This window comes from Denticeps clupeoides, chromosome 15 (assembly GCF_900700375.1).
Source record: "Denticeps clupeoides chromosome 15, fDenClu1.1, whole genome shotgun sequence".
NCBI classification, from domain to species: domain Eukaryota; kingdom Metazoa; phylum Chordata; class Actinopteri; order Clupeiformes; family Denticipitidae; genus Denticeps; species Denticeps clupeoides.
In genome coordinates, this window is record NC_041721.1 from 19,015,221 (window position 1) to 19,028,264 (window position 13,044).

General features: G+C 41.1%; 1 protein-coding gene across 1 annotated transcript; it reads right to left on the reverse strand.

Annotated features, from left to right (window-relative positions):
- Window positions 1-2,036: 2,036 nt before the first annotated feature.
- On the reverse strand, window positions 2,037-8,990 carry wnt16 (wingless-type MMTV integration site family, member 16). Its single transcript, XM_028954868.1, is given in 5 exon segments — window positions 2,037-3,697; window positions 4,938-5,230; window positions 8,509-8,689; window positions 8,691-8,718; window positions 8,793-8,990. Coding segments are annotated over 5 exon segments (1,038 nt in total). The 5' UTR covers window positions 8,864-8,990; the 3' UTR covers window positions 2,037-3,232.
- Between the last annotated feature and the right edge of the window lie 4,054 nt (window positions 8,991-13,044).

Consider the following 13,044-nt stretch of genomic DNA (forward strand, 5'->3'; position numbering starts at 1 on the left):
CTCTTGCGTGGGGTGGAGATGAGATGCCACGAGGGGCTCAACAGGAGGCAGGTGGGAAAAACCTGCTGTTCTCCATTCCAGCGCCGACCCTCCCTGGATGGGGTTCTTGGCAGAAAACGGATTGCTCCATGAATGTGTGGCCTCCTCCAGGAACTTCGCCTTCGGTCACTGCTTGCCATCATAGCGAGATGTGGTGGCCTCTCAGAGGACCTCTGGCCAGGGGATGCAGCTGCCCTCTTGGAAACGTTGTGCAGATCCATACTGGCGGTCGCACCTGTGCAGCCTGCTGTGGGGGTATGACGGACTCATCGTCTGCCTCTTCCTCTTCGTAAATGAGGGCTGCGAACTCGTCATCAGAATCAGACTCTGAGGCCGTGGTTCCACGCCGAGTAGCGAGTAGTGAGGCTATCGCCCGTCTCGCCGAGCAGCGGAGAAACTGCGTCAAGGTGGTCACCCCAGCTGGCGACAGGAATTGCGTCCTGGCCCCATGTAGCTGCCCCTGCATCAGATTCTCTCATCACTGCTTGCTCTGAACCTTGATCTCTCTGATCCTCCAGCACTGCTCCACAGGTACCACCATCTCTCAAGGTACTAGGAAAGCATTCCTCTAGACTCTTCTCTGTCTTTTCTTCTAGGTGGTGAAATGAAGTTCCACTAGAGGTTTGAACCAATGAGTCACTAAAAAAGCTAAAATACCTCCTTTTCAGGAACTACTTATGTACTTATGTAAAAAGGATTCTGCATTATTAAACTAACATTGCAAGTTCAGGTATATGATGATAGTCTTAAAGTACTTGATCTGGATCAAGTGTGTCTGCCAAAACTGTACATGTAAATGCTCATGTCGGTACAAATTGTTAACATTTTATAGTCATTCTCAAGTGGGTACCTTGGAAATTAAGGGCTTCATTTTGGTCCAAACAGAAGCTTTAGTGCAAAACGATGGGATGAGGGAGGGAAGATAAAGATTCAACAACATTTATTCCTCTGTTAGCTCAAAATCACATACAGTTTGTCACAATGGGCTTTGACTTGGCCTTACTGTTGACACCCCACACACTTTAAACCTTTCTGCATGCAAGGGAAATATTTTGGGACGGAATAAATCCCCCTTTCCAGGTAATGGACATTGCAGAGTAGGTTTCAACTACTCCAATGTCATGGATATATCCATTATGATGGTATTGGTCAACTGATTGGTCAACTGAAGGTATGGTGTTTGTGGCTGTGGTGGAACATCTGATATTGGTTCAAGTATGGATCTTTGGGGAACTCCATATTTAACCAATGCTTTTCCAGAACACCCACCACTGATATTGACTAGTTAGATATGAATTCAAGTGTACAATCACTGATTCCGACAAGTTTCTAACCTGTTCTGTAAAAAACTGGACATTTAAATGAAGAAGGAGCAGGGTGCAAAACAGTCATTTTGGTCCTGTTTGGTCCACCTAAGACATTTGAATATTCTCTTTGTGCCACAGGCCACAAAGTCTGCCTGTTACAAAAGTTGAGCACAAGATGTCACTATAACCACAAATAAAGAGGATTACTTTTTACACTGAGGATATTTCTAATAATTTAAAAGTGCCTCTATGGTCATTGAGCCTAAATAATAAAATAATAATGTAGTATTAAATATTACTAGTATTATAGTATTTGTATAGTATTATTAGTAGTACTAGTATTATAGTATTAAAAATGGTGGTGGTAGTATCCTAGTGGGTAACACACTATGAACCAGAAGGCCCAGGTTCAAATCCCACTTATTACCATTGTGTCCCTGAGCAAGACACTTAACCCTGAGTGTATCCAGGGTGGGACTGTCCCTGTAACTACTGATTGTAAGTCGCTCTGGATAAGGGTGTCTGATAAATGCTGTAAATGTAAATGTAAAACATAAAAAAAGAAGGTGCATCATAGGTATCATTTTCCATAGCTTTGTGTTCTTAGAACATGATCTAATTCTCTCCCAAGTGCAGCTCAGGCTTAGAACATTTTGATTAGGAAAAATGAAAAGTCTTGTTTTGTGTATATAATATTACAAAATAAATCATTTATTGGGTTCAGAGACTGAAAGCAGGAACGTGTTAGCATTCAAATAATACATCAAGCATCAGAAAGACACATGAGACACATAAGCACAAACAGAAGGTTCTAAAGTAAAATTAAAAACCGCAACCATAAGGCAGCGGTCAGAATTTCATATCTTACCATAAACTGCTTGGAAACATGAACTGCTTCATACTATCTGATAGTCCTACACATTTTGGCATGACATGCGCCTATCTTCAGCTTCAGTGGAATTAGGAGGCCGCCACTGTTAGCTTTAACAATGAAAGGTCTTGTGGTATTCAGCACAACACTGCGAGTTCTCACAAATCACTGCTGTCTACTGAGGTGAAGGTGGGTGGGGGGGGTCTCACGCTTGTTTCTGCTTGAACTAGAACCGAAAAGATTACGGAGGACGCCAAAAAAGATTGGTTCGCATATAACACTCTATAATATTCATTATGTACAAAATCTATAAACAACATCTTAAAATATATTGATTTCCTTTTTACAAAATATATTTAACATGTTGTAAATCACAGCTGCTTTTCATATGAATCACATATCTTTTCTTATGAATATGGCTAAAAGCAATTTTGCGCGAAATATAATTCAGCACCAACATTAAAACAAATAAACTTGAACTTTGTAAAAAAAAATTGCACAGTCAAAATGTCTTAAATGCCCTATAGAGAAGAATGGTCTAAAATGATCATTTCATTTATTACAATTAGTATTCTGTTTGCATCTGATCATAAAACCAAAAGAAATGCCCATATGGTGATAAAAAAAACTTACTTCACTGGCTTTGTAATAAGGGGGTGGAAACATTGCAAAATGAATGTTGATTTGATTCTCAAATTCTAATTCTATCACGTCGTTGATAAAAACCAGGGTGGACTTGTTTTTTTTTTTTTTATTGAGGTCATTTTGCGTCCTGTTCCGTAACATTTCAATGATTTAATACTCGGCCTGCCAAGCTGAAAGGCTATTATTATGCTTGAAATGCTGAACCGCCGCCTGTCCCTCCGAAACAAACACTCCCTTTGTGTCCCGGACAAAAGCCATTTCCAGTGAGCCGACTCAGCTGACTCGGCTCTCAGAGTTAATTCGGGAAAATCCGATCTGAGCTCCTCAGCCTGAGAGGTAAGTGATCTGATTGGACCTTCATCTCCGGATCCTACTTGCAGGTGTGGACGTCGCTCATGGTCTCGCAGCGGCGGCAGCGGACGTAGCAGCACCACACGAACTTGCACTCGCAGCGCTCGACGCGCCGCACCACGTGGGTGTTGTAGCCGCGGCCGCAGCACAGCAGGTTGCAGCCGTCCGGCCCGGCGGACGCGCGGTTGCAGCGTCGGCCCCGGGTCCCGGCCACGCCCAGGCGCCGGTCCTCCAGGCAGTAGTTGGGCGACTTGTTGAGGAAGATCAACTCGTCGCGAGTGACGGGGACGCGCCGCTGCTCCTTCTCTTTGCGCCGGAACTTCCGCTTGGAGCGACCCGTCACCTGCACGCTGTGCTCGTAGCGCTCCTTCAGGTAGCGACCCACACGTTCGAACGGGGACATCGTCTGCCAACACGTCTTCACCGCACAAGAGCCCGAGACCCCGTGGCAGCGGCACTCAGTAGACATGGTCTTTACGATCGCCTGTGGTGGGAACGGCGAGAGGACATTTTGGTGAATCTTAACAAAGCAATCCACTTACACTGGCCTCATCTACCAGCCTTACTGGTAAAAACCTGGTAAAACAGATCATTTTAAATAGCTAAAAGAACTGAAGGCACAATGCACTTGTATCCAATGAGGAAGCAACATATTAAGGAACAGTATAAAAGTTTAGGGCACATGAATCAAATGTATAATAAATTCAAAACATAAAAACAATCATGGTCATAGAGTCAAATTTAACTGGACACAACCTTCTTTTGTACCATATTAGTGAGGTTTGGTAAATGGTGTGAGAGTCCTACCTTTTAAAATAGTAATTGTCAGTCATTCTCAACAGAATTATTTCCTTTAAAAATGTTATTTAGTCAAGGAAACATTTATCCTGATATTTTTTATTGGACACATTGACTGATATATCACTGACACAATAATGGTTCTATTTATCAAAGAGTTTCAAGCACTCTCAAAAGGAAGTGGATTTTTGAAATGAAGTGAGTGAGTAAGTGAGTAAAAATGAAAGTGAGAAAGGAATGTGTGTCTGGGTGAGGAAGGACAGTCACACCCTGTGCATTAAGAAACATGAAGTGGATTAGCATTGCCCTCTTCCTCCGGTCTCTTGATGAAATTTTCACTATTAGGCCCTGTGGAAATATAAAGTGTCATCTAATATCTTAATTCCAAGCTTTCAGCAGACATTGTTGTCATTCCTTGAACCAGCAAAGTAAGACATCTTTTAAAAAAAAGGTCTCACCAACTCAACCACGCGACACTCCTGGTATCAGTACCACAAACAACTCCCATAATTTTATTCCATAACTAGATATGATAACCCTATTATTTAAATACTCTTAGTTCCGTGTACTTTCTGCATTTCTGCTAAACGACAAAGTTGATGTGCTGCAGCAACTGCTTGGAATAAGGACATGAAATTATAAATGTGAAAGACCCTTCTGAGAAGAATTTTGCATTTAATACTATTATTGTGTTCAATTTGAATATTCAAAGTTAAATGTAAAAAACATTTTATACAACATATATTTTTCAACATTATTTTGAAAAATATTTCATTATATTTCATTGTTACATGAAATAAACAATTACATGTTTGAATGGTTCTATAATCCCATGAGCCTTTGTGGCTGTTGCTCCTGATAGACCAACACCAGCAGCAGCCAGACCAGCTATAAAAGTGGATGAAAAGACATACACACACACCCACCTGGCGCCCTGCCTCGCTGTTATGCTGGTTGATGGTGAGCAGAGCGTCTGCGGCACGCCCGCTGGAAGCGTTGACGGTGGCGGCGTGGTCTATGAAGCGGCGACTGAACCAGGTTCCGTACTTGATGTCGTCAGAGCAGCCGCCCCAGTGCCAGCCCTCAGTGGGAGGTCCGCTGCCCTGAAGGCTGGTGTCACACGAGCACTCTGTCATGTTGCCCGAGCTGCATGAACGCGTCACAGCGTGGACGAGGCCTGCCGCCATCACTGCGTAGACAAACGCGCTCTCCTTCGTGCCTGATGGAGAGGTCAGAAAGGTCAGAAAAGGTGCAGTGACTCAAATGGTCCTTCACTCAATTGTAGAACTGAGATCAGCTGCCTAGAATCACATCAGAGATGAGAATATCACAGAATATTTTTTTTAATTATTAATTTTTTAAACCCATTATTTAAGTAAAACAACCCAGATATCGCAGGATAAAAAATTCTCCAGAGCCACGTTCTCCTGTTCCAAATCCAAACAGAACTCCAGACGTCCCTTTAACAGAAATAAGCATTGTGCTGTGATCTGTGTGAAATTGGTTGACACGGCCGGGAATTTCACGGGATCTCTGCTGGGACGGATCGGTAGCTCGCTGTTTGCTAGATGAATGGCGGAGTTGGAAACAGATGTTGGGGTTTTGTGCGATGCGGATACAGCTGCACAATAAATCTCTAAAACGGCCCAGATATACTGCACAAATACAGTTGAAACCAAAGGTTCACATAAACTGTACAAAAAGACATAACTTTTTTTCTTACTGTCTGATATTAAATCATAGAAAACCCTTTCAGTTTTAGGCCTGTTTGGATTCCCAAAATGATTTCTGTGAAAATAATGTGTGAGGCTTTTTTAGAGATTTTTTTTTGTTATTACAGTGCAAAGTTTACATACACATACATACGGATACATAAGGTTACTATGCCTTTAAACTATTTGGGAAAGCCCAGATGATGATGTCATGGCTTTGGAAGCGTCTGATAGGTTAACTGACACCACTTGAGTTGATTGGAGGCACACCTCAACACACTGCTTCCTTTTGTGACACCATGGGAAAGTCTAAAGAAATCAGCCAAGACATCAGGAAGAGAATTGTGGACCTCCACAAGACTGGTTCATCCTTGGGAGAAATTTCCAGATGCCTGAGGGTGCCACATTTATCTGTTAAAAAAATTATACACAAAGTATAAACAACATTGTCCAGGAATCATACCGCTCAGGAAGGAGACGGCTCCTGAGTCCAAGAGATGAATGTGTTCTGGTGCGGAATGTGTGTATCACTCCCAGAACAAAAGCAAAAGACCTTGTGAAGATGCTGGCTGAAGCTGGTAAGAGTGGATCACTATCCACAGTGAAACGAGTCCTGCTGAAAGGCTACTCAGCGAGGAAAAAGCCTTTACTCCAAAAGCAACATAAAAAAGACAGATTACCTGCCTTTACACAAATACACACAGGGACAAAGACCCTAATTTCTGGAGACATGTCCTGTGGTCTGACGAAACAAAAATTGAAACTGTTTGGCCATAATGACCATTGTCATACTTGGAGGAAAAAGGGGCTTCAAGCCTGAGAACACCATCCCAACTGTGAAGTACGGGGGTGGCAGCATCATGTGGTGGGGTTGTTTTGCTGCAGGAGGGACTGGTGCACTTCACAAAATAGATGGCATCATGATGAAAGAACAGTATGTTAAAATATTGAAGCAGCATCTCAAGACATCAGCCAGGAAGTTAAAGCTTGGGCGCAAATGGGTCTTCCAAATGGACAATGACCCTAATCTTACCGCAAAATTGGTTACAAAGTGGCTTAAGGAAAACAAAGTCAATGTTTTGGAGTGGCCATCACAAAACCCTAATCTCAATCCCATAGAACCTGATTAAATTACACCAGTTCTGTCAGGAGGAATGGCCAATAACTGTCGTGAGAGGCATCTGGAAGGCAATTATACCAAATACTAAGCAAATGTATGTAAACTTTTGACTTTGAAGAAAGTAATAAAAATTCTCTCACACATTATTTTGACATTTAGCAAATAGAAATTATGTTGGGAATTCGAACGGGCCTAAAGTTGAAAGAGTTTGGTATGATTTAATATCAGACAGTAAGAAAAAAATGTTATACAGTGGGGCAAAAAAGTATTTAGTCAGCCACCAATTGTGCAAGTTCTCCCACTTAAAAAGATGAGAGAGTCCTGTAATTTTCATCATAGGTATACCTCAACTATGAGAGACAAAATGAGAAAAAAATCCAGTAAATCACATCCTCTGATTTTTAGATAATTTATTTGCAAATTATGGTGGAAAATGAGTATTTGGTCACTAACAAACAAGCAAGATTTCTGACTCTCACAGACCCATAACTTCTTCTGTAAAAGGCTCCTCTGTCCTGCACTCATTACCTGTATTAATGGCACCTCTTTGAACTTATTATCAGTATAAAAGACACCCGTCCACAACCTCAAACAGTCACACTCCAAACTCTACTATGGCCAAGACCAAGAAGCTGTGTAAGGACACCAGAAACTAAATTGTAGACCTGCACAAGGCTGGGAAGATTGAATCTGCAATAGGTAAGCAGCTTGGTGTGAGGAAATCAAATGTGGGAGCAATTATTAGAAAATGGAAGACATACAAGACCACTGTTAATCTCCCTCGATCTGGGGCTCCACGCAATGTCTTTTTATACAGTGTATGTACATTTTTCAACTCTATATTTTTTCCTTTCAACTCTATATGATTTTTTTCCCTATTAGCAAAACTTGTTTGTATTAAAAAGGTAATTTCACTGGCAACAACGTTTCAAAAAGTTGACCTGGAAAACCATGACCTGGATGACTGAGAACCTTCACAGATAACATGCTTGTAGTTCACATTTACATTATTACTGTTAATAATATTATTAAATTATATAACAATACTATAATTACAGTTAATAATATTATTAAAACTGTGGATATCAAGAGATCTGTGGAGACCTTGATTGTCTGTATCTCTATGTCCATAATCTTACTAATCAATAAGATTATGGGTAAAGACGTTTTAGATAAGATGTATTGGTTCTTAAGACTGTGTGTGTGCACTGGAAAAAAAATTAAACACTGGTTAAAGTTTAAATGATCTGTTGCATAATATTACTAGCCATGATGGTTTTGTTTGGTTTATTAACATTAAAGCAATGCTAGAATATTAGGTGTGATAAACGTTTTAGGTTCAGCCAGTGTTCACTTTTTCCATTGCGCGCGTGTGTGTGTGTTTGAGCAGTACTGGCACTGGGATCACAGTCAATCGCAAAAATCAAACACAGACAAATGTTTCAGCCCCATGTGTGAAGGGAAAATAAAACAGTAAACGTCTCTGAGTAAACCCAGAAAGAAGGAGAACCCGACCACATAAAGAAGATGCTGCGTGGAGGTAAATAGAAGAGTAAAGTATTGAAGAAGATGCTGCGTGGAGATGAATAGAAGAGTAAAATGTTAAAGTAGTTGCTGCGTGGAGGTGAATAGAAGAGAAGACGCTGCGTGGATGGCGTCGCATACCGAACAACGACGGGTGGCCGTCGGTGGAGCAGTTCCAGCGCTCGTGGCGGAACTGGGCGTGGCAGGCGGCCACGCCCAGACGCGCGGCGTCCTTGATGCTGGGCAGCAGGTCCGGCTTCTTCTTACACAGCTCCTTCTGCCTGCTGGACAGGGGCAGGTGTGCACATCCCGTCTTCTCCGCTCGGCCCTACGGACGTCGCGGCCAACCACCTGCAATAATAACGGCGCTTTATTCTTTTATATTTCCGAAAGTAAACTTCTATTCTGTTCTATTGCGTACTTACACCCAGCGTCCTCGGCAGCAGAGCGGGTAGTCCGACAGGAGAAGAAGACTCAGAAGGTAGTGCAGGAACATTCCACGGCTGATGTGAGTTTCCACGACCCCCACGTGACATGGTAATACCCGCACACGTCGGTGGGGGGGGGGGGGCGGGCTCCACGCGCGGGGACCGGAGAGGAATTCCACGGCCGCGGCAGCCGATTCCGAGGCGTGGGATGTGCAGGCGGCGACGGACACGGAACAGTTTTATCCTCTCGCGGAGGAACTCCCGCGGAACGCCCACAAGCTGATTGGCGCGATTCGGAATCGGTGGTCATTCCGCCCGCTGATTGGACAGACAGGCGGCGGAGGCGGAGAGACGGAGAGGACGACTTTACGCACAATTACCACAATTATTGCAAAGAAATTTTGTAATTTAAACATTTAAAATAATTATCCTTATCATATATACCTAAATCAATACAATACGGGGTTTCTTTGTATGATTATTATTGTTATAATATTTTATTTAATTTGTTAATTTAACTGTTGCATTTATCAACTACTTATAATGTGTGTGTTTTATGTAGCGAGACAATTATTCTGTAAATTCGATCCATTTATTTTTTATTTTTAATCTCCTGAAATGAAACAATAATTTAATTGTACTGTTCTATCTAAAATAAATCTGAAAGCAATTCAATAAAGGCAAACTCACTCGTAATGCAGCAATATGTAATCAAGTAGAGAGACTATAACCCAGCAATTTTAGTGTTATAAAGGAATAGATTAATAGGAACCAATAGTTCAAGTTCAAGTGAGCTTTGTCGTCATTTCAGCTACATACATGTTAGACAGTTTCTCGGTTAACGCAGGCGGTGCACGGTTAATGCAGGCGGTGCACGGTTAACGCAGGCGGTGCACGAATAACGCAGGCGGTGCACGGTTAACGCAGGCGGTGCACGAATAACGCAGGCGGTGCACGGTTAACGCAGGCGGTGCACGAATAACGCAGGCGGTGCACGGTTAACGCAGGCGGTGCACGAATAACGCAGGCGGTGCACGAATAACGCAGGCGGTGCACGGTTAATGCAGGCGGTGCACGGTTAATGCAGGCGGTGCAAGAGTACATTTAAATAAAACAACCCCCCCCAGACAACATAGAACACAGACAGGGCTTAAAAACAGTGAAATGAATAATGAAGGTGCCAAGTAGAAAGAATAACGTGCAAATGTGGCTGTATTAGAAATATAATAGAACTATGTACTGTACCTAAATGGTAGCTACATAGTGCATTGCATATAAATAAATAGAAAAAGTAATAGTATTTAAACGAATAGAAGTTCTGTTGACACAGTGCAGGAATCTGAAGGACCTACTGTCTGACAACTGTCAGTGTTGCCAGGAAATAAAAGGCTAACACATTCACTCATTTGAAGTTTTTCATGATGCATATTGGGCTGTATAATGATTCTTATTACCCACTAAATATATGTTTATAAAACTATTGTGCTGCTTTTGTTTATGGTGAGTAGCTGGAAGAAGAGTAAATGAAGTGAGTCATGGGGTCACGGCCATGAACAGGCAGACAGCTACATCTTCTCCGTTAAATTCCTTATGAAAGCTAGAGGGTTATCGCAAGACAAGTTCAGTTCAGTTTTATTAGAAACAGAAATTAGGGCAATATAGCAGCTCCTACTTTATGATAATAATTATTATGGTAATGTAAGATCTTTTTTGGGGGGTGGGGGGTTGTGGGGGTGGGGGGTTGTGAAATTGTGACATTTTCTCAAAATGTTAAACTTAAACTGTAAAGTGTAAGATGTGTGATATGTGCTTACATATTGTCTCATGAACACCATTAGCTAAATCAGAATTATTATTAGTAATTTAAGTAATTTACAAGACTAATTGATAGTACAGACAACAGAATGCAGATTTTAAATCTTCTGGGAAAAATCACAAAAATTTACATATTCATGATGTGTACAAGCAATTACATTAAGACTTTTAATATAATTACTTGTGCACACCAACAAATATGTAAAAAAAACAAAAACTAAAGTGATAATGTTACAAAATTCAAATGGTGCATCATCAATATTTTAGTTGTGAATAAATATATTCCTCCTTCTCAGTCAGCAGACATGTATGCATAGAAAACACAATTGCTGGAACAATTTCCACAAACCCATAATTATCAGAAATTATGTATATTTGGTTTGAAATAGCAATGTAACAATTAGCGACAAAACTCAACAGCAATGCAAATAGGTCACGCATTGCAGCCAACCAAGCAGCATAAAATTCAGATTTTCACACAACTGCACAAAAAAGATTAATACAGCTGTTGATAAACCATGTGGTATGTATGAAAAGCACATACTAATATAGCATTTGTAGAAAACTTTACATTTTGACATCAAGTGCAGGGAGAGAAAGTTACTCTTGAAAACTATCAATCTTCAGTGGTGGTAATAGCCTAGTGGGTAACACACTCGCCTATGAACCAGAAGACCCAGGTTCAAATCCCACTTACTACCATTGTGTCCCTAAGTTGCTCCAGGGGGACTGTCCCTGTAACCACTGATATTAAGTCACTCTGGATAAGGGTGTCTGATAAATGCTGTAAATGTAAGTTGAAGGGATCATAGGTAGATCACAGTGATGTATTAAATGCCCATAATCACTGCAGAGGCCCCGCCCTCTTTATCATTGGCCTCTTTATTCACACCCCCTTCAGTCAGTTTATGGAACAACTCTGGGAGTTCCATCTTCTCCTGCACAGCTTCTCATTTTCAGTACTGGCGTGAAACTTATTATCATCTGCTGTTTGCAAACAGCCTGCTGAGCCGGATCTCGGAGTAGACCTGGTTCACAGGTCCCCTTACATCTAAAGGATCTGGACTGCTGCTTCCCTCCAGCGTCCCTGGTTCATCTGCCAGGTGTCCACACATAAAATGCCAACAAACAGAACACAGGCTCTTCAGAGAGCAACTGTGCACTGATAAAATTCAGAATAATGCATCTCAAATTAACAATAACGTTTTAATGGTTAGGACAATGCAAAAAAGAGAGCATGTGTTTTCGCTTACCTGCACGCACACAACATCTGCTACCAGTTCTCACTTTACAGCACCTCCATAATCATCCAAACTGCTGATTTGTCATAAGGGCAACTTTACAGCTAAATAAAACCTAACTGACTCTTTTGAAAATGATTCATGAGGAGGGAGTAGATCTTGGAGAGAATGAGAATCTGAGCTTGCTGTTAAGTATTGTTAAAACACATTATTAAAATCTGAAAAGATCTGGTCATTGTTATCCTTTTTATATATATATATGTATGTATGTATGTGTGTGTGTATATATATATATACACACACACACACACACACACACACACACACACACACACACACATACATACATACATACATACATATATATATAAAAATGATAACAATGAAAATCAGGACAGCATATTTTTCTTACAGTTGGTCTCCTAAACTATGAGCTAACGACAGCAGGTGGTGAATAATGTACATTATGTGCAGATGACAATTTAAACATGTATTAATATTGCAAATATTTGTGCAAATTTCTGCAAACACAGTAAACACTGCAATGTTGATCAGATTGTGCAAGTACGCATTTGGTTAAGACAATGACGTGACTGTAGAGAGCAAGTGGACATGCTTTGGGGAAAAAGCTGTTGCACAGTCTAGCAGACCAGATGCTGATAAAGGACTTTCACTCACAGCTGTCAGTGAGGATGGGTATTATTTAGCAGGAAAGATTACTATCAGAGGTCCAGGCCCTCATTTCCAGTCAGAAGAGCTTCATTCAAACTCAAATAATTTACATTAATAAATGCAGAAGCAATAGCTTTCGAGAGAGGTAGGAAACTGGGGGGGCGCTCTGGAGTTTCGTGGGGTCAATATTGTTGTCCCAATTTCCTGACTGTCTTGTTCCTGATGTTCTGTGTATAAATACTGCCTCATGTCATGTAGTCCACATTGGATCAATTTATTTCTGTTCATACCATGTCCTGTATGTTGTGAAAGTAAATCCCCTGTCGAACAAATCCATGTCCTGATAATGCATATCTTATTTTTCTGCTTTCTGGTAATTCCTTGATATATGATTAAACTGTAATTATTATATTATGATTATGTAGGATTATATGTAATGAATATATTAATGTGACAATAAAACTTTATTCTTCTAGGAAGCTTCTACAGATTCTACAGAAGCTCTGTGAGAATGCAAAGCG